The following is a 20945-nucleotide window of genomic DNA, read 5'->3' as shown; positions in this document are numbered from 1 at the left end:
TCAGTAAAAACCATTCAAGCGAAGAGGTTGTGTTTCGATTGTACTGGCTCGTGAGTTAACGGCTGCTACCGAGACAATTCTAAGCTTCAGGTAGTTAAACTGCCCATAGCAAACGCAATATTCGGGGCGTTTCCCGACTGGAAAGCTAGCAACGAAGGCCATCCCGTTCATACGCACAGAGGTGTAGATACACAGAGGTGCGAGAGCATAGAAGTGACGAGTCACAGAGGTGCCATCGCATAAAGGTGCGAAGACGAAGGGGTGCAAAGGCACAGAGGTGCTAAAGCAACCCAGTGCTGATCTACCAGGTACCAGAATTTGTACGCTGCGTAGGATCAAAAGAGACGGCATATATCGCGAGGTGCTACACTGCAAGCATCGCATTTGATCGCCACCAAGAGCAAAAGGACTGTACCTGGGGTCAGGTACAGCAAGTGCAGTGGTGTTCACAACGACGGCAGAGCAACTGAGATAGCAGTAAACGACAGAAGACTGCCAATTGGAAACAGCAAAAGACTGCCAATTGGAAATCGTTGGAAGAGCTTCACGTCGTTCTTCACGATAAAGGAACAGAGACATCAGCTACAAGGTAGATTTAATTTAATTTATTTTTTATTTCTTATATCTGAAATTTTACTAAACATAAGTTTTTATTTTGGTATTATTAATTTACAAAAAAAAAATTTAATGTAATGGATGATCTCATGGAAGATCATCCGAATCCGATTCCGGATACTAGTAAAAGTTTAAATACTCCGAGGGCTAAACATTATCCACAGGGTACCACTGGGCCATGGATAGTCTATCTTCGAAAAAAAGAAAAGATTTTAAACTTGATGCAAATTACAAAGGATTTGACATCACATTTCTCTGAAGTTAAAGAAATCTGTAAGGTTAATAGAGATAAAATTCGAGTTGTAGTTAACGACTTGAAACAGGCAAACGATATTGTAACCTGTAAATTATTTGCTATTGAATATCGAGTTTACATTCCATCGAAGGAGGTAGAAATTGACGGTGTTGTGACTGAAGCAAGTCTGACAGCAGATGATTTACTTAAAAATGGAGTTGGCCGTTTTAAAAACTCCATGCTTGAGGGAGTTAAGATACTCGAGTGCAAACAATTGTACTCAGCATCTATTGTCGATGGAAAAAAGTCTTATCGTCCCTCAGATTCGTTTCGCGTAACATTTGCCGGATCTGCATTGCCTAGCCATGTCTATATCGATAAAATTCGTCTTCCTGTTCGGCTTTTCGTACCGCATGTTATGAATTGCACGAACTGTAAAAAATTCGGACATACAGCTACTTACTGTAGTAATAAGTCCAAATGTATCAAATGTCAAGGGCCTCATAAGGATAATCTTTGCGATAAAGATGTTGAAAAATGTGTTTATTGTGGGGAAAGCCCTCATGATGATCTTTCAGTGTGCGCTGCATTTAAGCTGCGTAAAGACAAAATGAAGCTTTCTTTAAAAGCACGGTCTAAGCGCACATATGCAGAAATGCTCAAAACGGTCATACATGTCTCCCCTTTGGAAACCGAAAACGGTTTTTCAAATCTTGCGGAGCCAGAGGAATCTGACTCTGACGGAAATAGTGAAGATACCTCGTTTGTCACTCCTCAAGGGTCTGTTAAGAGGAGATTAACAAACCACAAAATACCAAAAAAGACACCTAAAATCATACCTTCAAAAAAAGATCCCCGTGTTAAAGCTAAAAAGCCAAATTTAAAACCAAAAACTGTGCCTCCTGGTTTGTCAAATTCACAAACCAATCCAGGAACTAGCTCAAGAAAAGACAATAATCCAGTGGGCTCCATTTCACATTCACCAACAGGATTACTGAAATTTTCGGAAATTGTAGAATGGATTTTCGCTGCATTCAATATTTCTGAACCTCTAAAGACCATCATAACAGCATTCCTTCCAATAGCTAGAACTTTTTTGAAACAGTTATCAGCTCAATGGCCAGCTCTTTCAGGTTTTGTATCATTTGATGGATAATTTATCATCCGCCGCAAATGATTCAATCACTGTCCTGCAGTGGAATTGTCGAAGCATCATGCCAAAACTTGATTCATTTAAAGTTTTGTTGCATAGTCAAAAATGTGATGTATTTGCTTTGTGCGAAACATGGCTTACATCAAACATAGCCTTAAATTTTAATGACTTTAACATTATACGTCTCGACAGAGACTCCCCGTATGGTGGAGTGCTTTTAGGAATTAAGAAATGTTATTCCTTTTATAGATTAAACATTCCTTCGACTTCTAGTATAGAAGTTGTTGCTTGTCAAATAAACATTAAAGGAAAGGACATTTGCATTGCTTCGGTATATATTCCTCCAAGAGCTCAAGTTGGACAACGACAGCTTAATGAAATTGTCGAAGCCCTTCCTGCTCCACGTTTGATTTTAGGAGATTTCAATTCGCACGGAATGATGTGGGGTTCCGTTTACAATGATAGCAGATCATCTCTAATATATAATATTTGCGACAATTTTAGCATGACGGTACTAAATATGGGTAGCATGACACGGATCCCAAGACCTCCTGCACGTCCAAGTGCATTAGATTTATCTCTTTGTTCGACTTCAATTCGACTAGATTGCACCTGGAAAGTATTTCCTGATTTACATGGTAGCGATCATTTACCAATCATCATCTCAATTAGCAGTAACAAAGGCATTGCTAATTCAGTTAATATTCCATATGATTTGACAAAAAATATTGACTGGATTAAATACCAAAGTAATATTTCAAGTGTCTTAACTTCAATGGAAGAGCTTCCCCCACTTGAAGAATATGACTTCCTCGTTTGTTCGATTCTGGAGGCCGCAGAACAAGCCCAAACCAAACGATTTCTTGGTCCATCGTCTAACAGAAGACCTCCAAATCCTTGGTGGGACAAGGAGTGCTCAGATGCTAAACACGCGAAACAAAATGCTTTCAAGACGTTTTTAAAACGAGGAGGAGGAACTCCTCAGAATTTTGAAAAATTCTTGGTTTTAGAAACCAAGTACAAGAACATACTTCGGGTTAAGAAATACAGCTATTGGAGACATTTTGTGGAAGGTTTGTCAAGAGAAACCTCAATGAGCACTCTTTGGAATACGGCCAGACGAATGAGGAATCGTAACGTAGGAAATGAGAGTGAGGAGTACTCGAATCGATGGATATTTGATTTTGCGAGGAAAGTTTGTCCAGATTCCGTTCCTACGCATAGCATTGTTAGGGAGTCTTCTTCAAATGATGATTCCATTGATAGCCCCTTTTCAATGATGGAATTTTCCATAGCACTCATGTCTTGTAACAATAACGCTCCTGGATTGGACAGAATTAAATTCAACTTGGTGAAGAATCTGCCCGACCTCGCAAAAAGACGTTTGTTGGAATTGTTCAACAAGTTTCTTGAGCAAAATATTGTTCCACCTGACTGGAGACAAGTGAAAGTTATCGCCATTCAAAAGCCGGGGAAACCAGCTTCCAATCACAACTCATATAGACCCATTGCGATGTTGTCCTGCATCAGAAAATTGTTCGAAAAAATTATTCTACGACGTCTCGACACTTGGGTCGAGACGAACGGTTTGTTGTCAGATACTCAGTTTGGCTTCCGTAGAAATAAAGGGACGAATGATTGCCTTGCATTACTTTCGTCTGACATCCAAATTGCCTTCGCTCAAAAGCAACAAATGGCATCTGTATTTTTAGACATTAAAGGAGCATTTGATTCAGTTTCCATTGATGTTCTTTCAGACAAGCTCCACCAACATGTACTCCCAGCGGTTATAAATAATTATTTGCACAACCTTTTGTCAGAGAAACGCATGCATTTTTCACATGGCGATTTGGCAACAATCAGAATTAGCTACATGGGTCTCCCGCAAGGCTCATGCCTCAGTCCGCTCCTCTATAATTTTTACGTGAATGACATTGACAGCTGTCTAGTAACCCCATGTACACTAAGACAATTGGCAGATGATGGCGTGGTTTCAGTTACTGGATCCAAAGCTATTGATCTGCAAAAACCATTGCAAGATACCTTAGATAAATTGTCCGTTTGGGCTGTTCATCTTGGTATCGAATTCTCTGCGGAGAAAACAGAGCTGGTCGTCTTTTCAAAAAAGCATGATCCCGCGCAACTTCAGCTTCATATGATGGGAAGAATAATCGAACAGGTTTTGACTTTCAAATACCTCGGGGTGTGGTTTGATTCCAAATGCACGTGGGGAGGACACATTAGGTATCTGATAACGAAATGCCAACAGAGTAAATTTTCTTCGAACAATAACAGGGTCTTGGTGGGGTGCTCATCCGCAAGATCTAATAAAATTGTATCAGACAACGATACTTTCAGTGATGGAATATGGATGCGTTTGTTTTCGTTCCGCTGCAAATTCTCATATTATCAAACTTGAGCGAATTCAGTACCGTTGTTTGCGAATTGCTTTAGGCTGCATGCATTCGACACATACAATGAGTCTTGAAGTTCTGGCGGGAGTTCTTCCATTAAAAGATCGATTTTGGGAGCTTTCATCACGCCTGCTAATAAGATGTGATGTGCTGAATCCCATGGTAATTAATAATTTCGAACGACTAGTCGAGCTTCGATCTCAAACAAAATTCATGACAGTATATTTTAACCATATGTCACAGGAAATCAACCCTTCAAGATATATTCCTATCCGTGTCAGCCTCCTAAATGTACCTGACTCAACTTTATTTTTCGACACATCCATGCAGCGCGAAGTGCGTGGAATCCCGGACCACCTACGCTCTATGGAAATCCCAAAAATATTTTCAAGTAAGTTCAGGCATATTAACTCTGAGAAAATGTTTTACACGGACGGATCGCGAATGGAAGAAGCGACAGGGTTTGGTATGTTCAACAATAATGTTTCGGCCTCATTCAAGCTTCAAGAACCTGCATCTGTTTATATAGCAGAGTTAGCAGCAGTTCATTATAGCTTGAATGTAATCGTCACATTATCTCCAAACCATTATTTCCTCTTCACAGATAGTCTGAGTGCAATTGAAGCCATTCGCTCAAACGCTGCTGGCAAAAATGAACCGTTTTTCTTGGGTAAAATAAAACAGTGTCTGAACGACATATTGAATAATAATTATCTAATCACAATAGTTTGGGTTCCGGCTCATTGCTCCATTCCAGGCAATGAAAGAGCCGATATTTTAGCCAAACGTGGTGCTATTGAGGGTGAAATTTATGAGAGACCGATTGCTTTCAACGAATTCTATAGCGCGTTTCGCCAAAGAACACTTGCCAGCTGGCAAGCTTCTTGGGATAAAGATGATCTGGGTCGGTGGATGCACTCAATTATTCCTAAAATATCGACAAAGGCATGGTTCAGGGGACTGGATGTGAGTAGAGATTTCATTCGTGTGATGTCCAGACTCATGTCCAATCACTACACGTTAGATGCACATCTCCTTCGAATTGGATTTTCCGAGACTAATCATTGTGCTTGCGGCGAAGGTTACCGCGATATTGACCATGTTGTTTGGACATGCGTGGAGTTTCGTGATGTCAGATCTCAACTAATAAATTCCTTGCGTACCCAAGGTAGACTATCCAATGTCCCAGTTCGCGAAATTCTTGCTTGTCGTGACCTTCCATACATGAAACTTCTTTATCATTTCATTAAATCCATTGGAGTTCCAATTTAAATTTTATTTTATGTTAGACTGTTTTCTCTTCCATGAGTTCAACCAATAGCCAACTATAGGATATTGAATATAAGTGGTGAACTGATACAAACAATCCTGAAATAGTTATAAGATCATGTACAAAATAAATGTTTTTTATTTAATGTAATTTAAAATAGCAACTCGCTTGATAAAAACAGTGTTTAGATTAACTAATGAGTACCAACATACTAATATGATATTCGAAATGTATTAGGTTTAAACTACTATGTATTGTGAATGCCACGGCGAAGAAAAACTTATGTATATTGCCTATGAAATAAACGTATTTATGAAAAAAAAATAAATGTTACGAAAGTCACCTCGTCAAACCACAACAGAAGGTTTATCTTATCAATAATCGTCGTTGGAAGCACCGCAGTTAATCACAATTCAATAGCTGAAGTAAAAATCCCATTATCTTTTTTTGAGTCATCACGTATCTACGCGCGTAACAATTCTCCTCTCGGTAATATCATAATCACATGTCGTTTTACAATCAGAGTTGAAAAAACAACATCATCGTTTTCCGAATTATCGGTGTGATCAAAGAACAAAAATTACAGTACTGAAATATCGGCGACTGTTACAAAAGCGACGAAACAAGACTCAGAACTGTTCACCGTATTTTTTCTTAAATTTGTCAAAGTGTCATTTGACTTTTTGTCAATCTCATTTAGAAAGTTAATGGTGAAAATTGGCGAAAGTCAAGTTGTGCTAGTCTGAAAGTGTATGTTGCTCATTTTTCCTCGAAGGTGACTGGATCGATTGTCACCAACTTAGATTCAAATGAAAGATTTATATTCCGGAATTTCCGCATGATGAGTGTTTCAATTTTCGAACTGTCATTCAAGGCAACGATGCCAAAAACATAAACAAAATCTTCTGAATTGGGTGCAAAACTGCTTCATCTTATCGGTCATGTTAGTTGATAGCCGACTTCGGTTGGATCGGTCCCCGGCGTAAACAGTAACCAAAAACTATTGAAATTTTTAATTGTCAATCCACCTAGTGGTGGATTGGCGGTTCCATGCATAGGACGCTGGTCTTACAAACCAGCTGTCGTATGTTCGAGCGCCGACTTGGATGGATTCTTAGTGTCAGTAGGATCCATAGTACTAGCCATGCAATGATTCTGTACGCTAAGAATCGGCTGCGAAGTCTGTAGCTGGCATGTTTGGATGTAGCCCAAGAACGAATCTTGTGCTTTATCCAACTAGTTGAAAGTGGTAAAGCTGGTTCAGGATCAACGAAATCATTCCATTCCAGTAATACCAGAATGGCTGGGTACCCATAAGAAGTAAACAGCATTTGAAATGCCAAGGTTTTCAATTTGAGTTCGACATGCGATCACTAGATTCGACCGTGAATCATTCGAACTGAGTGCTTTTAAGGCTGCCTGACTGTCGGAACAAAAATAAATTCGTTTACCACAGATCCTCTGCTGAAGTGCCGATTGTACTCCACACAGAATCGCGTAGATTTCTGCTTGGAACACAGTACAGTATCTACCAAGTGAATGAGACTGCTCCAGCCTCATTTCACGACAGTAGACACCAGCACCAGCATGACCATTCAACAGAGAACCGTCCGTATAACAAACTATGTGTTCATCAAGGTGTCGTTCCACACAACCAGACAGCCATTCCTCACGAAGAGGAGACACACTGCATGTGAGAGTTAGGTCACTAGGAGCGAATAAGTACTCATCCCACGTAACCATTTGAGACCACAAGCGAGTGTGGCTATTAGCATAATCTAATGGGTTACTGTTCCAAAGCCCTGTAACCTTAAGACGGTATGCACAAGATAATGCTTCTTGTTTTAGGAACACATGTAGTGGTTTAATGCACAGTAGCGCCTCTAGAGCAGCAGTAGGAGTTGTCGTGAATGCTCCTGTCATCGCCATTAGGACCATCCTTTGGAGATGATTTAGCTTTGACTGAACTGTCGCGACTTCTCCTTTCTGCCACCATACAAGACATCCATATGCTAAAATTGGTCTAACAATAGTTGTGTAGATCCAATGAATATATCTGGGTTTGAGTCCCCATGATTTTCCAAAAGCTCGTCTGCATTGGCCAAAAGCCTTGCAAGCTCTTTTAATTCTGAAGTCAATGTGAGCAGACCAATTCAGTTTTGAGTCAAGAATAACCCCGACGTATTTAACTTGATCAACCACAGTAACCTCTGAACCGAAGAACTGTAACGGACGAGCTCCTGCGATTATCCTACGATGAGTGAAAAGCACCATTGATGTTTTGCCCGGATTTACAGATAATCCAACCTGACAACACCATTGCTCAACAGATCGCAGGGCTTGCTGCATTAAATTAAAGAGAGTGTTAATGCTTATACCGGTCATCAATATATGATAATCGTCGGCAAAACCATAAGTCGGAAATCCAAGGTTATAAAGTTTCCTTAACAAACCATCAGCGACTAGGTTTCCTAAAAGTGGGGATAGCACACCACCTTGAGGACACCCACGGACACTCAGCTTTCTAATCTCTGCTCGCCGAAGCGATGAACAAAGAAGTCGATTGCTAAGCATTGCGTGTATCCAATTTGTAATACTTGAAGGTATGCCATGACCACGGGCTGCTTCCAGAATTGAATTGAAAGACACGTTATCAAAGGCACCTTCAATATCTAGGAAAACTCCCAAGCAAGATTGCTTTTGTGAGAAAGCTCTTTCAATGTTGTACACAACATCATGTAACAGGGTTGTAGTGGACTTTCCACGCTGGTAAGCATGTTGCATTCCATGTAGCGGATGCACGCCCAAACTAACATTCCTGATATAGTGATCTACTATGCGTTCCACTGTTTTAAGAAGAAATGAGCTTAGACTGATAGGCCTGAAACTCTTCGCTTCCTCATAAGTGTCGCGACCGCCTTTGGGAATAAATTTGACAGTTATTTCCTGCCAGGCTCTTGGAATATATCCTGTCGCAAGACTAAAAGTAAGTATTTTCTTCAAAACATGTTTGAAATGTTCATACCCTTTCTGCAGTAACACTGGGAAAACTCCATCCTTTCCAGGAGACTTGTACGGAGCAAAACTCTCAACTGCCCATTTGACCGATTCAATCGTCACAACGCTTCGAGCAAGGGCCCAAGAATCGTAACTACCTGAAAAAGTCTCGGGAAGAGCTGTCGGTGATGGATCCATACATCCTGGAAAGTGAGTGTTAAAAAGATAGTGAAGTACATCACCTTCATCAGACCATCCGTGTTCATCATCTGAAGTTCTTAAAAAACTGACATTAAAGTCCATAGACTTCGAAAGTAACTTATTTAATCTGCTAGACTCGTTGAGACTAGAGACATTTGTGCAGAGGCTTTTCCAACCACTTCACTCAGACGATCGTAGAGCATTTTTGTAAGCCCTTCGAGCTGACACGAATGCCTCCGACCCATCTCTGCGTCGGTGGTTCCAAGCTCTTCTGCATAGTTTCCTTAGTCTAGCAAGTTCAGCATTCCACCAAGGAGTTCCTCTAGTAGCTCGCACAATCCGAAGCGGACAAGCCTCTTCATATGCTGCAACTATGAGTGAATTTGTCTCGTCGACAACATTTTCCAAATCAATTGGGGTTTTAATTGTTGGTTGGTACCCGTAAAATCTAGTCGCCAAGCCCTCTTCATAGAGGTCCCAGTTTGTAGATTTGGGATTACGATATGTGATAATATCAAATTTAACGTTTGAATGATCAAAGAATATGTACTTATGATCAGACAACGAAGGTTCGAGCTCATCGGAGACGAGCCAATTCACCAACTCATGCGCAATTCTATCAGAGCAGAGAGTTACGTCCAAAACCTCCTCTCTTCCAGATCTCGCGAAAGTTGGACGGTTTCCTGCATTGATTATGTGCAGGTTTGTACTGCTCACAAATTGCATCATATCAGAGCCTCTCAAATTTATATCTGTGCTGCCCCAAATGATATGGTGAGCATTTACGTCACTGCCGATTACAAGCGGTAAATCACTTTTGCAACAGTATGATACAACCTTTTTGAAGTCATCGCTTGGCGAAGGTTGGTTATGCGGCAAATATGCCGAACAATAGAATATTTTCTGTCTATGCCATCAATAGTCATATCAACTGTGACAGCACAAATATCCCGAGTTGTGAGCTCCGATATGAGAGAAACATCGAGAGCACTATTTGTAAGTATGCATGCTCGAGGCATTTCACGTGGATTAGTCATACCGGTCTTATTGAAGGCAACAAAGACTGGGTTTGACAATTTTCCAACGTAGAAGTTTCCCTTTTGGAAATATGGTTCTTGAACCAAAGCTATAGAAGCTTTACCTTCTTGCAGAAGTCTGGATAGATTTATAGTTGCTGTACGTTTATGCTGAAGATTGATTTGTGCCACTCTAACCATTATCAATTAGAGTAATGAACACCCCATCTCCAGCACTTATCGTACAACAACTAGAAGAAACCAAATATATTGGCTTATAATCGCCTATAGCGAACCATGTAAGGATTTTTTTTAATGTTTTAATCATTTAAATCCCACGAGTTGCGAAGAAAGAAGTCGTCCACTGTGCCAGAGCTTCGCTTAACACAGTAAGGGAAAACCCCAAGATATTCCGTTCACGACTGCATTGTTTAACCTCCTGCAGCTATTCAGCCATCGGCACGGAAATACACCTTGACTTAGGAGTTCCTATTTTTGTGGCCTTTTACGACATGGAACAGGAAACCAGTGGATCAATTCTTGGTAAAAAATAATTCCGCCGGATGCCACACGGCTCACCTGTTTGGTGGACTTATACCACCGGTACAGGTGGACCGTAGCGTTATTCTTAGCCAGTTGGGAAACTGCTACCGACACTACGCGGCTATCTAGGCTGCTCAGAGAGGGAAGTTGACATTGATGGTCAACTTCCATGGATGGCCGAGCAGCCTTACTTTCCCTTAAAAGGAAATCTTTTCCACTGGAGTTCCACTTTAATAAATTGTACATCAAACCATGAATAAATAGAATCTCAGCGGACTTTGTAGCAAAATCAAATTTGTATTTCTAGTATTATTATTGCCAGTGTCTATTTGTTTCTTGTTTTCCGCTGAGACTAGTTGCGTCCACTACCAGGGGGCTTCAAATTGAAGCTTTTTGGTGTGGGGGAGTGTGGTGGGCAAAAAAAAATCTAAGATTCAAATGAAATCTAAGAATCATCTTAGATTCAAATGAAAAGTTGATTTTCAGTCAGATCCAACTTCCGGTTTCGGAGATACAGGGTGATTAGTATAAAAATGTCTATTTCACATAAATTAATCAGGTTTATCGGGTTAGCAGATTTGGATAGTCGGTAACCAAATAAACTTATTTCATTTTTGGTTGTATTCAGTTTTCGTTTTGGAATGTACCCAAAAATTTAACTCGCACTACGATTCCTCAAAGATGTCTACATTGATTCTCAAACATTTTGAAACAAATGTAAACTACACAACTATTCAGGTGAGCTCGTCTGATTTCGGCTACACCGAATTTCGAATTCCGGTTCCAGTATCGAATCGTTTCTCAAAGCTCTATCATTTTCTCAAAAAAAGCTAAATCGAATTTCAGAAACAAAAGTTCAAATTAAAATAAATCCAATTCTGACTTCCGATTCTGAAATTGTAGGGTGATGAATTTTCAAAATTCAAACCGATATAGAAGATGACAATCCCGAAAAGTTTTCAAGTTGGACTCAAAAATATTGCAATTTATTCGTCATATGGCCATACGAATCGGTTTGGGTTATGCTGGTTCCTGACTACCGGCCCTAGAGGTACCTTAAATTACCGTAAACTCTAAAGTGGAACTTACTTCGACATATCATGGAATGTTTAATCGATTATCACACTTTTAGATTCAAATTCGATCCGATTTGGAGTTTCGACCTTACAGAGTAATGTGTGTGTGTGATTAAAATTTCAAATTGCCATTTAAAACGACGGACATTGGAATAATGTCATGAAAACTGAAACACCGAAGAATATTCATGCAAAAAACACATGCTAGGTGGATTAAGCACATTTTATATATATATAAAAGGTAAAAAAACACATCATTGTCGGATTTGGGTTTGGTAAAAGTAATTTATTTTCGATCGGGTTCGGGTTTAGGAAGTTCCTCATTACCAAATCAAGATGTTCGGAAATCACAAGAAATGACGGAATAAGTTGCCAATATGGGCTTACACTCGTGTTCATAGATAAATTATATTTTGGCTACATTCAATATCTTCAATTTACGTTTCATGCCCTACGCAACCCAACGCCTACAGATAACCGTATCTAATCGCATCCCTGATGACAGCCGACATTCGTTTCCGGTATTTCGCCTCACTCTTCTCGTTCACGGCGAACATATCATTGTTGATTTGTTGAGTCTTCTCGAATTTTTCTGCCTCGGCATCCAAATCGGGCAAATCGGTGTTTTCCATGCACAACATCGGTACCAAAAACGATGCCATTATCACGCCGAATTTTCCGTACTGCTTCAGCTGTCTAAGAAGGGTAGTGTACGGGAATTGCCGTGTCGGATCGCCGCCGAGTTTCTCCAGTAGCGTTCTGAGTGATGCGTAGTAGATGTGGATCATTTCGTCGTAGTGTGCCGCTCGGAATTCACCGTCGGTGCAACAGAACAAAAAATACAATATATCCAAGGTCGGTGATACGTAGCGACATATCTGCCAGTCAAGTAAAATCACCTCAGTGGGAACTCCTTTCTGAAAGTCGTACAGAAATGTAGAAACAATTCGTTTTCTAGAACCTGTTTTGGCTCGACACTCACCTTGTATGAATACATCATGTTATTACTCCAACAATCACCATGACCAACCACGGCATAGCGTTCTATTGGATTCGCATCGGTTAAGTTCACCATGTCATTGAACATAGTACCTTTTAATTTCAATAACTTTTGGCGAGCTATTTCCTCGTTTGGTTCTAACGCTGTCAATGCTCGATCCAGAGTTATACACATCATATCAATAAGTGGAGGATTCTTTTGGAAGGTCTCTACCATAGGATCCGGTACTTTGAACTTCTCAAATAAATCCGGGCGTTGGTCTTTGAGAGCAAACGACAGAGCATGTAATCTTCCAAGCTGAATCATCAATAGTTTGGTATGCTCGTAGTTAACCGGTACCATTTTGTTCCACATTCGATAGCCCTTCAGTCGTAAGTCATCCATCGCAATGACGGATTCTTCCTTAGCTTCATCGTAGTAGGCCAAGTAACAGTGAGGTGTGTTGAAAAATCCAACACCTTGTGCTTCGGTGATTCCTTTCTCCCGTTGAAACTCGTATATCGCAGGTAGAAAACTAGTGTAAGCAAATACTTCACGGTTGAATGATGGCATGGAATGCTTACGTCTAGCTTCATTGGTCGGTGGAATCTTGCAGAGAACTACCATATTTCGATTACCCTCGGTGATTTGAGCACGAAACATTTCCGCTATAAACCCATCACCTATACTAGAACCAACCTCTAAAGTAACTTGAAATTGCCCGGGAGTGAAGCCTTGTTCCGGAGCAATTTTAGCAATTGCTTCGTGAATGTAGGCCGGAGCAACATTGACTTTGAGTTCGACTGTTGCTGACGGATGAGCTGTCTTTGAAGTTTCCACCGGTTTGGGAGAGACCGTAGGTTCTGTTGTCACACTGTCCGGTACTAAATGTTTCGAACTGACGGCTTCTTCGACGGCATGATACAAATCTTCTGTCACCGAAGAAATCGGTTCTTCCTGAACATGTTGAACTTCCACTGGAGTTTCTTCACCCATTTCCGTGTTCTTTAATTGGAGTTGCGAACGCGACTAACTGCCAGGCACGAGCCTTTGTTCGCTGGTGTCCTGGGCGTAAGATTATTTCTTCTACAGAAATCTAATCAATCGCTTTGGCTTATCAATCTGATAAGTGCCGAGTATGGTAATATGATGAATCAACCTACACAACATGAAATAGAAATCTGGAGCCAAAATTGCAATGACGTATGTACGTAAATTTTATTATTTCATTTGACATCTTCTATACATCCTTAGTGACATTAATAGAGTAGTCGTATGGTCAGAGATTGAGAAGACCGTGTTTTTTTTCTTCAATTGCATATACTACAAGTCGAAGACTGCATTCAATATCTTCAATTTATGTTTCACTGTCCAGACGAACGATGTCTACAAATAGCCGTACCTAATTGCACCTTTGATGACTGCCGAAATTAGTTTGGAAAGTGGAAATCCATGCCATAGCATTGGATACTGAACTGTTTAGAACTCAGCAACTCAACAGCGAAAGAAAAGCAACCGCTCTAGCGTTTTTCATTAACAAACTCCGGCTTGATGCTCCGGAGAATATCTGGAAAAGAGAATGTGGCACTCCCTGTATGGGATATTCTGGCCGAGAGAGGGATTTTCAATTTTCGCACTTTTTGGTACTGGACGAACTAGGCTATGGTGCCCAAATGAACATTGGTAACGCTGTAGGAATCGTCGGAATGATTGGTTTTCTTTTATATAGATGATAGCTTGTATTCCAAGTGACAGATTGCGTTACAGTAACCAATTTAAATTTGACACTTGGACAGGAAATGAGCTCCACCCGGTCGCCAGTCGTCGTGCGTCTGTATTGTATCGGTATTTTGTCATTCTACCAACTGGCTCATTGATTCTAATTTCGTTTTGCATATTTTGTATAGTCTTCTATGTTTGAAGCGTTATTTATTTATTTATTTATTTATTTATTTATTTATTTATTTATTTATTTATTTATTTATTTATTTTTTTATTTATTTATTAAACAAAATCCATCGGACTGATGTCTAAATGGACTAACAGAGTGGGAAAAAGCCAATCTGAGTTGAAAAATGTATATCATTCTCAGATAGGCATAAAAACCACTATCTTTTAAAACAATCACAAAAATTACATGACAACTACACAACTACTTAAAAGCTATTACAAACAACTTATAACAAATTAAATTATCCATAGTCAGATTATTTCAGAACGCTTGATTTTTTCAACGAAGCGACGGGAAGGCTCTCCAAACTCAAACAACTCTTCTACTGTAGTGAATGTTCTTATGCATGCAGTAATTGGCTCGTTGTATCCGAATACAGTCCTATGGAATCTGTTCTGAAGCAGGTTTGTGTTACGCAGTGATCTATTCGGTATTCGAAAATTAAGGTCATAAAGCAGTTCAGAAGCATCAATCTCTCCGTTGATCAACATAGCAATTATCAACGCCTGTTGAATTTTTCTACGTCGCTGTAACGTGTCGATTCCTAACAATTGGCATCTGTCTGAATATAATGGCAAGTTTACTGGATCTCTCCACGGTAAATTTCGTAATGCCATACGAACAAATCGTTTCTGCACTCGTTCAATTCTAAGGCTCCACGATACTTGATACGGAGTCCAGATTACCGACGCGTTTTCGAGAATTGGGCGAACGAGTGAGCAATACAAAGCCTTAAGGCAATGCGGGTCTTTAAAGTCCTTTGCAATCTTAGCGATGAAACCCAATTGACGTGTGGCTTTCGAAACGATTTGAGAACGATGATAACTTAAATCAACTTTTATAAACGATTACTACTTTAATTATCGAGATATCGCTATGTTTGGTAACTTCTTGATCTCCTCTAATTCTTTCTATCTTTGTCAATTCTACGCATGCGAATATATCAGAAAATGTATAAGCAACATTTAAAAAATGCATCCGATTTACAATCTTGTAAATGAAAATAATGGATTTTTTCCCATTCGCTTTTTAGAGTATAAATGATGATTGATGAGTGAGTAGAGCTTTGGTTTGGAACTGAGTAGAAGTAACGAATGTCTCACAAAGTACCAAGCATTGTACAACGCAATCTAAGAGAGAGAGAGAGAGCTACAATTATCATGCAACCAAACTACTAGGTGTGCAGATTATGGATGATGTTTTTTACCCCGTCTGCGTTCCCGAAGGTTGCTAAAAAAATATGATTCGGTCATCGTAAGGTCAAAATACTGCAAAAGAGATGAAATTTGATTAATAGATCGCTTCTTTTTCATAGACAAAGCGTACTTTTTGTTCTAGTATGGACAATGTTAGGTTAGGCATATTCAGAATAAGGAATATCTATATCATCTGGTAGTGATGGCGTGATTTCAGTTACTGGACACAAAGCTGTTCATCTGTAAAAAACATTGCAAGATAACTTAGATAACTTGTCAGTTTGGGCTGTTCATCTGGGTATCGAATTCTCTGCAGAGAAAACAGAGCTGGTTGTCTTTTCAAGAAAGCATGATCCCACGCAGCTTCAGCTTCATATGATGGGAAGAATAATCGAACAGGTTTTGACTTTCAAATACCTCGGGGTGTGGTTTGATTCCAAATGCACGTGGGGAGGACACATTAGGTTTCTGATAACAAAATGCCAACAAAGAGTAAATTTTCTTCGAACAATAACAGGATCTTGGTGGGGTGCTCATCCGGAAGATCTAATAAAATTGTATCAGACAACGATACTTTCAGTGATGGAATATGGATGCGTTTGCTTTCGTTCCGCTGCAAACTCAAATATTATCAAACTTGAGCGAATTCAGTATCATTGTTTGTGAATTGCTTTAGGCTGCATGCATTCGACACATACAATGAGTCTTGAAGTTCTGGCGGGAGTGCTATTCCATTGAAAGTTTTTGGGAGCTTTCATCACGACTGCTAATAAGATGTGAGGTACTGAATCCCCTGGTTATTAATAACTTTGAAAGACTAGTTGAGCTTCAATCTCAAACAAGATTCATGACAGTATCTTTTAACCATATGTCACAGGAAATCAACCCTTCAAGATATATTCCTATCCGTGTCAGCCTTCTAAATATTCCTGACTCAACTTTATTTTTCGACACATCCATGCATCGCGATGTGCATGGTACCCCGGATCACCTACGCTCGATGGAAATCTCAAAAATATTGTCAAGTAAGTTCAGGCATGTTGACTCTGAGAAAATGTTTTACATTGACGGATCACGAATTAAAGAGGCTACTGGGTTTGCTATGTTCAACAATAATGTTTCGGTTTAATTTAGGCTTCAAGAACCTGCATCTGTTTATATTGCAGCGTTAGCAGCAGTTCATTATAGCTTGAGTGTAATCGTCACATTATTTCCGAACCATTATTTCCTCTTCACAGATAGTCTGAGCGCAATTGAAGCCATTCGTTCAAACGCTCCTGGCAAAACTGAACCGTTTTTCTTGGGCAAAATAAAACATTATCTGAACGACATATTGAAAAATGATTATCAAATCACTATAATCTGGGTCCCAGCTCATTGCTCCCTTCCAGGCAATGAAAGAGCCGATATTTTAGCCAAACGTGGTGCTATTGAGAATTAAGTTCTAGAACTGAAATACAACTCAATTTTGAGCCTGTTTAGTTTTTTAACTCAAGTAAGCTCATGAAATTTATAGATCGTTTCTGTTTTACAACTATTAATATGTTCCCAAAGAACTATGAGCAGTTTTCCTACTATGTAAATCTATAAAAAAAATAATAACGTGAATTTGTCTTACTTTGCTATGGGGCGCCATTACAAAATTCGCCCTGTGGAAGAATGGGTAACCATAAATAACTCAGAAATTTAGTTTTCTCAAACTTTTTAAAACAATGTGGAAACTCGCTACGTTTGTATACTTTTTTGCACTCGAATGATGGTTTGAGGTAGTCTCAGGCAAGGCGAGACGACCTTCAACCAACAGCAGCAAAAACAGATCTGCTGTGTGGTATAAAACCTCAAACGCTCAGGTTGCGCTATCATTCGTTTGTAAAACCTCATTTGGTTTGGATTCGGGAACTGAATTTTGGAACGAAATTCCACCTGAATTTTTAACTTAATTTTAACAATTATTCATATTCTGAGGTGTGAAAGAAAAATGTCAGTTTTGTTCGTATTCACGTCCTCCAGTTACGCCTCTAACATCATCACCAGCCTTTTTGCCTTTCTCATATAGAAAGGTTATGCAATCACTTGAAAATTCGACTAGTAAAATATACCATTTGACTCACTTCGTCGAGCTGAGCAATGTCTGTGTGTGTATGTATCAAATAATCTCACTAGTTTTCCTCGGAGATGGCTAAACCGATTTTGACAAACTAGAATTCAAATTAAAATTACATCATTCCTGAATTTCATCCGAATCCGACTTCCGATTTCGAAGTTATAGGGTGGAGTGTGCTATATATTGTACATCGTCTCTTAAAGCGGCGAAACAAAAACCTCACAAAATTGGCCTCAAAACTAAACAAATCGGTAGTCATTATCAGTCGGCAGCTGAACAAACCAGTTCCGGCTATCTTGGTTTCAGATTTCCGGTTTCGAAAGCACTGGAAATAGTGGTCATATATTCTTAAATGGATCTCATTTACTTTTCTCAGCGATTGTTTGACCGATTGTCACAAACTTAAATTCATTTTTTTATACTTTTTACTTTTTTATTCATGACTTCTGGTCAGTCAGTAATTTTTACTTTTTTCGTTTTTTAACGATATCAAACTAACTAGAGATTATGAGAGGAGAAATAATATGAGATTATAGATAGCAAATGCCAAACGACCTTTGCCTTTACTTTCTAACATATCAGAGACTAGGATGATTCGTAAAAAAATTCCGGACTTCCGAAATCAAAAAATTCGGCATAAAACATTTTTTCGATTTCAGCAATCCTAAAATCCTAGTCGAAAATAAAAAAAAATTAGATAGTACCAAATCTCGACGAACTAGCTGACCCGTCGAACTTTGTATTTGTTCGAATTTATGTTTTCGGATAGTAGAATTGGCAAACGACTGGTTAACGTTTCTCTTCATTATTTTTCTGACTACTTAACCTCCAATCAACGGATTTCGACACACATTCGCTTCAGCTCAAAAAAGAAATATCACCAAAAATTTAATTGAAAATGTGAAATACTTTCTGTTAAGCAAAAATTGAGCAAATCCACAGATTGTCATCTCATGCTTTGAGTCAATACATTGAACCGAGATCCCTCTCTAATGACTTCAACATAAAGGATATAAGGTGCCACGTTTCCTCTTCCAGATGTGATTCTTGCTCTCGGTAATCGCTAAAAAAGCTCGCTGACCAGAATTTTGTGTTGATAAACTTAACACAATGTTGAATAGTTTCTCCTCTAGAGTAGTTCTTTCGGTAGAGTAGGATAAATTTACGCTTTGTATTTGGCCCAAGTAACCAAAAGTTCGTAACAAAAGACTTGGCTTCAGAGCTCTAATAAAGTGGATATTTTTCAGGTACTTTGGAACTTTTGGTATCTTGCAGAGACGACACTTAATTTTCAATTTTATATTGATCTTACCACTTTGAACATTCTTCTCAGAATATGAAATATAAAATCGCAGTCTCAATTCATTATGGTAATCATCTTCAACATTGATATCTAATTGCCACTTATTGTGCGCTTAGTCTAATCCAAATCATTACAAAGCGAAATGCAAGGAAAATCTCTTAGTTTGACCTTAGCGCTTCTACAGCACAATCTTTTATTGATTCATTCAAAAAATTTCTGATTTTTTAAACTCGCATCTGTGATGACCAATACTATTCATCTGACTCAATTGATCACAATTCATCTGTAAATGATATTAGAACATTTTCTCCTGGCTACAGCGGTTTTCTAGAACAGTCATATGCATTCCGTCATTGAGTCATTTGGCAAGCCATAATTTTAATACCAAATTACTAATTACATGGATCAAGTATGCATGTGAAATCTCCACACAAAACAACTCGCCAAACGATTTCTTCAACGATCTAGTATTCTTTTCTTCGACGGTAAAACATTTATGCAACTCGTTATGTGCCAAACACCTATCGATGATCTAGCAAGCATAGACGACTTTTTTAACGGAAAATTCCATTGTCCATCAGGAATCAGGAATCAGAACAAATTGGCTCAAATGGCACGTTCCCCTTGGTATTTGGAGATTTGTTCCTTGCCATCAATTTGTTTTTAGCATCATTTTCCCGATATATAAGAGGGAAGGATTGAAAGGAAATGGTAAGGGTTGGACTAGGAGGATGGGAAAAATTGACGACACAAACACACATAAAAGCAGAAGTAAATTCTGCACCCCTAAGGGATGCTGAACAATCTGCTGAGGATCACATTTAGTGGAAGCAGAAGTAAATTCTGAGCCTCTACGAGGTCCCAAACAGTCTGCTGTTAATAAAACCTCCAACCCCCGAGAGGATTTAGAGATCTTACAAAAGCGACACCATTCTGAACTCCCGGAAGAATGCAGAACGATTCGCAGTATTCGCGTCTTCTGGGACGAAAGTGACATTTTTTGTAGTATACCATTCTACCGTTGATTTCGAGTAGTGGCAAGAAGCAAGATCTGGCCAGAAGACAACAGGTTCCTTGTGGCTTCGAATCAATGGTAGAAGTCGTATTTGTAAACATTCCTTGATGCTGTTCATTGAAGCAGTGCTGATGGAGGGTTTCGAAATCTTACCGCAGCTACAAATTGCTTGCCAGACCATAGACCATAGACCAAAGTTTTCTACTTCAATCGATGTCTCGGACTGGTTTAATACTTGCCCTTCTCGCACCGTATAATATTGTGGTCCCGGCAAGGATTTGTAATCGAGTTTCACGTAGGTTTCGTCGTCCATGATTATGCAGTTCAAATTTCCAGCAAGAATCGTGACAGCTTTCGAACCCTCGGCCTGATCGATGCTTCTTGTTTCGGACTACGTTTTGGTTGTTTCTGCTTCTTATAGGTTCAAAGATTCAAACGTTCTTTAGCACGAAGAACATTTGACTTCGAAGTTCCCCCATTTTTTGGCCACATCCCGAACTGAAACCTCCTTCTTTTGCTCGAACGCCTTCAGTATACGTTTATCCAACTGAGGGTTAGCAGGACCTTTTTTCGACCCGTTTTCGGTTTATCCTCAAAGGTGTTTTCCTCACCGAACTTCCTGATTGCATTTCGCACGGCTTTTTCACTTACTCCTTCCATTGTTGCTATCTTTCTCAGTGACAGTCCGCGTTCTGTGCACCATTTGTACACAATTTTTCGACGTTGTTCTGCTGAAACTCCACGCATTTCGAAACAAACTAATGAATAAACAACTGCACAAGTGGTTAGAGAAGAGTTCAAACAACAGGACGCAGCCATAAAAATTGACAGATTCTGAACCATTGCGAAATGGCAGCGGTTTTTGGTTGTGTCCATA

The 20945-nt window shown here is 39.4% G+C and overlaps 2 protein-coding genes across 2 annotated transcripts in view; one reads left to right on the top strand and one right to left on the bottom strand.

The window, feature by feature from the left end:
• Positions 1 to 20945, top strand: part of LOC131432856 (G-patch domain and KOW motifs-containing protein) — a 91088-nt gene that overhangs the window by 27875 nt on the left and 42268 nt on the right. The window lies entirely within an intron of this gene.
• Positions 11910 to 13514, bottom strand: LOC131432855 (uncharacterized). Its single transcript, XM_058599405.1, has 2 exons — positions 12503 to 13514; positions 11910 to 12437 (listed from the first exon to the last, which is right to left on the bottom strand). Exons 1-2 carry the CDS (start codon positions 13493 to 13495, stop codon positions 11988 to 11990), a joined length of 1443 nt encoding a protein of 480 aa, XP_058455388.1. The 5' UTR covers positions 13496 to 13514; the 3' UTR covers positions 11910 to 11987.

Source organism: Malaya genurostris, chromosome 2, assembly GCF_030247185.1.
Source record: "Malaya genurostris strain Urasoe2022 chromosome 2, Malgen_1.1, whole genome shotgun sequence".
NCBI lineage: Eukaryota > Metazoa > Arthropoda > Insecta > Diptera > Culicidae > Malaya > Malaya genurostris.
Note: the sequence above shows the minus strand (reverse complement) of the source record. Positions and strands in the feature narration are given on the sequence as shown.

Excerpts from the sequence above, each read along its gene's own strand:
- LOC131432855 (XM_058599405.1), bottom strand. The coding sequence starts at position 13,495 with ATGGGTGAAGAAACTCCAGTGGAAGTTCAACATGTTCAGGAAGAACCG. Across the intron at positions 12,438-12,502 it reads ACATGATGTATTCATACAAG|AAAGGAGTTCCCACTGAGGT; the intron begins GTGAGTGTCGAG and ends TACGACTTTCAG.